The sequence below is a fragment of the Apium graveolens genome, chromosome 5 (genome assembly GCF_009905375.1).
Source record: "Apium graveolens cultivar Ventura chromosome 5, ASM990537v1, whole genome shotgun sequence".
In the NCBI taxonomy this organism is placed as follows: domain Eukaryota; kingdom Viridiplantae; phylum Streptophyta; class Magnoliopsida; order Apiales; family Apiaceae; genus Apium; species Apium graveolens.
The window spans coordinates 315037163-315044712 of NC_133651.1; the positions used below are offsets into that span (position 1 = coordinate 315037163).

Genomic DNA, 7550 nt, shown 5'->3' on the forward strand with positions numbered 1-7550 from the left:
AGATAAGTCTATCAGTGAGATTACTGGACCATCACACTCTATTCCAGTCCAGTTGCATGGAGGAATCTTCGCATCAAACCAGCTGGGGAATGCATCTCTTTTGTGGATCAGAGAGTTTCTTAGAACCATCAGCGACTTCATTTCATCTGAATGAGTAGCATCACATACACGTAACAATATGAAGTAGAGAAATACGATGATTACAGCCATCCTGCAGTTGCAGAGATCAACGGAACTGAGATGATAACAGATATAGAATGTACAAGAACGCGAAAAGGGCCAATTCTAACAACCTTTTGAATGAAAATTCCCTAAAGATAACAACTTCTATGCAAGCCTTTATGGAATTATTTGCTCATTATCTTTTCATACGGTTAATAATATGTTTCGTTTTAATCCCAACACAACAAATTTGGTTACTTGTTCGATTAATTTGTCAAACTATAGCAAGAACTAGCTAGAAATCAATTTTAACTATATAATTTGAGTAATTAAAGCATATAGGTTACAATATGGAAAAAGCCATTGATGAACAAACAATATGAACAAGCCAACGTAAAGAAGCAATGATAACTTAAGATTGATGAAAAAGTACAGCAGTAAAAGAACACTTAAAATGTTTTGACCATGAAATATATAAGCTCTGTAGATGATAAAGAAGTAAAGAACAATAACTTACCTGAAACTCTAAAAAATGATAATGGGATGGAAGGAGAACACAAAAGACTCTTGGGGTGCAGTGGTCTCTCTCTCTCTCTCTCTCTCTCTCTCTCTCCCTCTCTCCCTCCAATCTCTCTGTACTCTCTCTCTCTCTCCCTCTAATCTCTCTGTACTCTCTCTCTCCCTCCCTCCAATCTCTCTGTACTCTCTCTCCAGCTCTCTCTTTCTCTCTCTCACTCTCTCTCTCTGTTCTCTTTCTCTCCAGCTAGCTCTCTCTCTCTCTCTCTATTAAAAGAGGGGTGACACAAAAGCAAGAAATGAGACTTGTGATTCTTGAAAATGAGAAATCCGAAAATGAAGAAATGATTAACTGAAATTGATGGGGGAAAGTAGTACAAGTAGGAGTAAAAAAAGTAGAGATGAGGATATATATTTGCCGTTTTAAGGTGAAGGCGCGCAGAAAGCATGATCGTCCTCCTCATACCAAAATCAGCAAAAGTGTAATGGACAAGCAAGACCAAGTTGTTGTTGTTGTTTCAGTTCCACATGCTGCCAAAACTACACTGCTACACAGTTACATACTACATAACTCCCACACCCCCTGTTCTCGGAAACAAATTTCCAAACAGTCGGGGCTAAAATACATTATCTCCGATTTTTCGATGAAAACCCGAGTTTTAAATATATATTTTTTCCTCAATTTAACCTGTATTTTAAAATTCGATGAACTAGGACCGAGTTTTCGGAGGGTACTCGAAAATCCGGATTTAAGTTAGTAATAAACTAGTACTCGAAAAATTGATTGTCTCGGATACAAATTTCCAAACAATCGGGGCTAAAATACATTATCTCCGATCTTTTTGATGAAAATCCGAGTTTTAATTATATTTTTTCTCAATTTAACCTGGATTTTAAAAGTCGTTAAACTCGGACCGAGTATTCGGATAGTAGTCGACAATTTACTGACTCGAATTTAAGTTAGTACTAGACTAGTACTCGAAAAATTGATTAATTAGTCGGATTTAAATATGCAAGTCACAAAACCGATTAGAACCGGTTTCCAAATTTTACAACCTTAATTTTACTAAAAAATCAAGATTCGAAAGAAATTTCTTTATTCGATTTTGTAACTGATCGACACTTTAGTTAAGTTTAGATTAACCATTAACCGTCAATGTTTCACGACTCCCGCTACACGGCTTTTGTAATTAGCCGGGATTTCAGTTTAGGTTAGCCGTCGTGTTCCGCGGCCCCCACCTACTCCTTAACGTTGATATGATACGTTATAGGTATCTCAACAACTTTTGTTTTGTAACATGTACTACTTTTCATGTCCATCCCCTGATCCCCACACAGACATGAAATTGGGGTGAATTCATGTATCAGTTGTGTTGATTGTTCTAACAAAAAACAAATGATAATTTGTAAATGTAAAAGTTAATAAAGATGTCTTATGACTTGCTACAAGTTTCGAGTTAGGTTTCTTAAAACAAAATATCTCGTCCCCAACACGCATGAGCCCTTGTTTTGGGATTTAAAGCCTTTTTTATTTTAAATTAAAAAAATAATAATTTTTGCGTAAATAATTCAAAAATAGCACAATAACAGAATATACATTTAATGTAAATCCTTGTATTTGAGGTGAGATCCTGTACTACATTCATCGGTGCTCATATTTTACTTTTGTACGTTACATATCTCTCTTAATTATTGTTAAATATATGATCCTATTGGGACCTTCCTCTAACACTTAAGATTTTAAATAAGCTGGTTACTCAACATGGTATCAGAGTTTAGGCTGGCGGGAGAACTAAGGTTCGATTCCCAGTCACCCCCAATATTCTCACAATTTATTGTGGACACTAAAGACAATTAATACCCCAAAGATGGCTATTTTTCAAATTTCTTTTTGTGAGTAAAAATGTAAGGTTTAAATATTTATTCATAAAAAGATAATTAAAAATTATTAACTAAAATATATCCGTAAAAGTCAAACATGACCACAAATCTTGTAAGAGCAAATCCAATAATAATGCAAAAATTAATGTAATTATTAGCATCATGGGTACTTCAATTTTATATTAATTAAAGGATGTTTGAATATTTGGTTTATGATTAATTGTTCGGTTAATGGTCGGTATATTTTTTTTTTAAAATTAATAATTTGGTAATTAGAAAGGGAACTTAATCCCATTTTAATTGGATACATTATTTCTTACTTTAGAATATCGTATTTTTATTAATTCCATTCTAAAATTTCTGGTTTTCATTTATATGGAGTCTAATCTAACTAACAATTTAAACGCCCCTAAATTTCTCAAAATAGCTTAGTATTTTACATATATAAGCACATTGTTGGTGTAGAAAGAGACCTGCTTGTGTTTATAATCCTGATTAAAAAATGGTATGGTTTGTTATCCTGATTAAAAAATGGTACGGTTAATGTTAAGACTTCGTTCATAAGCAATCATTATAAGATATATAACCAAACAAATGAAAAATATAATCAATATGTAATTTTTTTTTATCCTTTTTTTTTTCTCTCGCCTCCACATTTTTGTATGTTTTTAATATTCTTACTCCACACAGAGCATTAGTTTATATTTTATTTTTGAATGTAATTTATCACGTAACTTAAATTTCAATTTATTAATATTCCGAATTTATTTTTTTATAAATTATTAATTATTTTAAAATAAGTGGTTGAACCGCAAACCGATCCGCAATAACCGCAAATTCGCAACCGTAAATGACGCGGTTAACCGCAACCGCAAATAATGACAATTTTTTAAAACCGCTCTTCGCAGTTTGGTTCAACTTTTACCCCAAAACCGATCCGATCCGAACCGCGTACACCCCTAGTTCCAGGTATGGATTATGCTATCTTCTCGTTAATTGTTAATATTCTTTTGGTAGTCACATTGTTATCGAATCATTTCTACAATCAAAATAAAATGCCATATTTTCTTGGTTTTTAGATTCTTTTCTTGAATTTGACCAATTATTGATCAAATAGGCTGATTATTGTGGATGAGATGGTATTTGACCGATTAAATAAAAATGATTTTTTTGTTAAAATTATAGAGTAATTATATCATACATATTTCACTTTCGAGACTAACAACTATCGGTACTAAATTAGTTTTCGAATTTTAGTCACCTTAAAGTATTGCTTACTGAAATTTTATTTTTTAACAATAATGTCAAACGAAACCATATTCATCGAATTTAGAAAATTATATAGAAATATGAAAATGTTGAAATGTGATTGACAAAATATTTATCGAATTTTAAAAAAATTCATGGATATATAGTTAAACTACGATTAAGTAATATTTGATAGAATTATAATTTTGATAAAAAATAATTTTTTTCGATATCAATAATAAATTTGATAAAGTAATTTTTTCGTAATTTGAAAACTAACTATTTAAAGAGGTTTAGTTGTAAATGTTAGAAATGTGAGTGGCGAATAATCCGACACGAACCCGACCTAGTACCCGAAATTGTCATCCTTCACAAATGCTAAATTATGGAAATGGTACCACTATATAACTAGCGAAATATCAAATTTACCACCAATAAATCTGGGATATTAAAATGGTCTTTTTTTACACGAAATGCTAATTTTATGTGATAAATATGAGATATCATTAATTTATGACCGACCTGAGAAATGACCGACTTGAGAGTGAACAAATTTAACATCCCAAATTTATCAATGATAAAGCAAAAAATTTACTAATTATACCATAGTCAACTTGATAATTAACCCATATGGAAATGGAACCTAAAATTAGTTGAACACCAAAAAAATCATTTGTCCTCACTAGGCAAAGTATCCAAAACTCCAACCCAAGAGCACAACTCTCCTTAAGATTCTTTTCTGTCCTTCTCCACCTTCCACTACACACACCTTCACTTCAACATTACTTTAAACTTACACACACTAAACACACACACTAAACAAGAAAATCAAGAAATGGCAAACTCACTCCTCCTCACAACTCCCTTCCCTCTCCCCTCAAAACCCAAATCTTTTCACTTCAAACTTACCTCATCTTTCACACACACCACCACTCACAACCCCTTTAAATTACCCACCTTAAAATCCCCTAAACCCCATCATTTTTCTTGCAAGAAAGTTCAAGCAATTGGCAAAACAAGTGAAAAAACCAGTCTTGGCAATGACCCAGATCAAGAAATCTTGGTTGGTGAAGATTCTGCAGTTTTTGAGCTGGCCCAACAGAAAGTTTCTTCTTGGGTTTATTTTAGTGGGATTTTAGGGGTGGTGTTGTTTGTTCTTCAAGTGGGCTGGATTGATAATTCTACTGGGCTTGGTCAAGATTTTATTCATGCTGTTTCTGCCATTTCAGATAGCCCTGAGGTATATTTTTTCACAACTTTTAATTAGGCCTGGAATTATATACTGAAAAAGTACATTAGAGTGGTTAATCTTGTTTAGTTGTGTTTGCACATCAGGAAAAGTTAATGATATTAAAGGTGAAAACTTTTTTTTTTGGTAATTTTTTTTTGGTTAAGTACTTGGTTTTGTAGCCTTTGTAGAGTGTATGAGCTTGAAATAATGCCAGCATCTGTGTAAAAAGATCTTTTTTTCCCTACTTTGCATTGAATTTGACTTTACTTGATCGTTTTTGGTTCGAGTTTTTTTGACATGTTTGATGTTAGCTAAATCTTTTAGGATCAAAGGATATGAACAAAGTCTGGACTTTTAAATGTAGGAGTCTTAAGTGCCTTTTTGTGTCGCTTAATATTGCAAAATGATTTTTTTTCGGTAATGGTCATTTACTATGTTATCTGAGGCTGAAACTTTGGCCTCTTTTTACCTTTGCTAAGTAGGATATATCATGTTCTTGATTAAATATGCGTGATTTAAGAGTAGCAGATGAAACATTCTGAAGTACCTTGAGTCTTAAGTACCTTGTTGTGTCACTTAATATTACAAAGAACTATTTTTTATTTTTTCCGTTGGTAATGGTTATTGACAATGTTCTTTGAGGTTAAAACTTTGACCTCTTTAACCTTGCTAACTAGGATATATCATTTTCTCGATTAAACATGCATGATTTGATCGTGACAGATGAAAATTTCTTATGCAGGTAGTAATGATCTTACTCATCCTCATTTTCGCTGGTGTCCATAGTGGCTTGGCTAGTTTCAGAGATGCTGGGGAGAAACTTATTGGAGAACGTGCATTCCGTGTCTTGTTTGCTGGCACGTCTCTTCCACTGGCTGTTAGTACTGTTGTAAGTTCACAGTCCTCTTCTTATGATTGTAATATAAATTATCGGAATTTTGGTTATTCAACATACTATTAAATGATTGATGCTTTAAAGGCTTGAGTTTAAGTTTATTAACAACGTATCTTATGTCTCAGGTGTATTTCATCAATCACAGATACGGTGGCGTTCAGTTATGGCAGCTGCAGGACGTTCCCTTGCTACATCATTTATTATGGCTCTCAAATTTTGTTTCCTTTTTTTTTCTTTATCCATCAACGTTTAATTTGTTAGAGGTAGCAGCAGTTGACAAGCCCAAAATGCATCTTTGGGAAAGTGGGATCATGAGAATTACTAGGCACCCGCAGGTGATAATATCTGCTGTTTACATTTGTAGTTATTTTCTTTCATTTTTTAAATACCAAGGACTCTTTTTTGTATCTTTTAACTGATAGAAATTGAGTTTATGCAGAGTACATTTCAGATATATAATGCTTCGGTATGTATGTAATAATGCAATGACATGCTTATATGGATTTTGTTCCTGTTCAGATGGTTGGGCAGGTGATGTGGTGTCTTGCTCACACAATCTGGATTGGGAACTCGGTAGCAGTGGCAGCTTCTGTTGGTCTAATAGGGCATCATCTGTTTGGTGTTTGGAATGGTGACAGAAGGCTGGCCATTCGATATGGTGAAGATTTCGAGCTTGTCAAAAGCCGAACAAGCGTAATACCGTTTGCAGCTATTCTCGAGGGTCGTCAGAAGTTACCCAAAGATTACTACAAGGAATTTATTAGGTTGCCCTATTTAGCAATCACATTTGTTACTTTAGGAGCCTACTTCGCGCACCCACTAATGCAAGCTGCCAGTTTTCGGCTGCATTGGTAGGTCGAAACACACTTTGGAAGTGCTAAAGAGACCAAGATGTTTAGAACTTTCCATTTCAGAGTCGAATGTTTATTATCGGGTACGTAAAGATGCATATACTTGGCTGTATTATTTCAATACCGAAGTTGCACTAATTCTTGTTCATTTGTTTCTGAAAACAGGATCACTTGTAATTGTGGTCAGATGCCAAAGAATTGCTGGTTTACCACAATTGTGCTTTTGTAAGAGATTAATATATAGGTATATAAGCACCCCTTCATTCTTATACTGTTACTGTCGATATGTACACATTAACTATACGGAATTCCCTCTGTATACTTGGCAAGCTTACGGTATCACTGTATTTACAGACTACTACTCATAAAGTACTATTTTTATACCAGTTTGTACCCCCTAACAAGGCAATGACCACCTATACAAATTTCAAAATTACTATTTTCTAAAGATTGATAGGTATAGGCCATGGAAAATCAATTCTCGCCACCTGATGGGAGGTTGAGGTGGTGTTGCCCGTGCCCTCTGCTCCCGTGGGAAGCAGAGTAGAAGGTTGAGGCAGTGTTGCCCGTGCCCTCAACTTGAGGGTTCGAACTTGTATGGTTGTGCGAGTTTGTTCATGCTAAAATCCAGCTTTAATACCATTCTTTAAAGATGATGAAATAGAGAAGCAACAATCAGGATACTTTGACAGCCTATGAAATTACCAAAACTTGAAAAACCTGTCTGTGATAGGATGTGTGTGCCTGGAATGCAACAGAACATTGG

At 34.1% G+C, this 7550-nt stretch overlaps 1 protein-coding gene across 1 annotated transcript; it reads left to right on the forward strand.

Annotated features, from left to right (window-relative positions):
- The first annotated feature begins 4483 nt into the window (after positions 1–4483).
- Positions 4484–7165, forward strand: LOC141659476 (15-cis-zeta-carotene isomerase, chloroplastic). Its single transcript, XM_074466364.1, has 5 exons — positions 4484–5047; positions 5781–5927; positions 6059–6268; positions 6453–6867; positions 6950–7165. The coding sequence occupies exons 1-4, from the start codon at positions 4643–4645 to the stop codon at positions 6786–6788; spliced, it is 1098 nt and encodes a 365-aa protein (XP_074322465.1). The 5' UTR covers positions 4484–4642; the 3' UTR covers positions 6789–6867; positions 6950–7165.
- Positions 7166–7550: the final 385 nt, after the last annotated feature.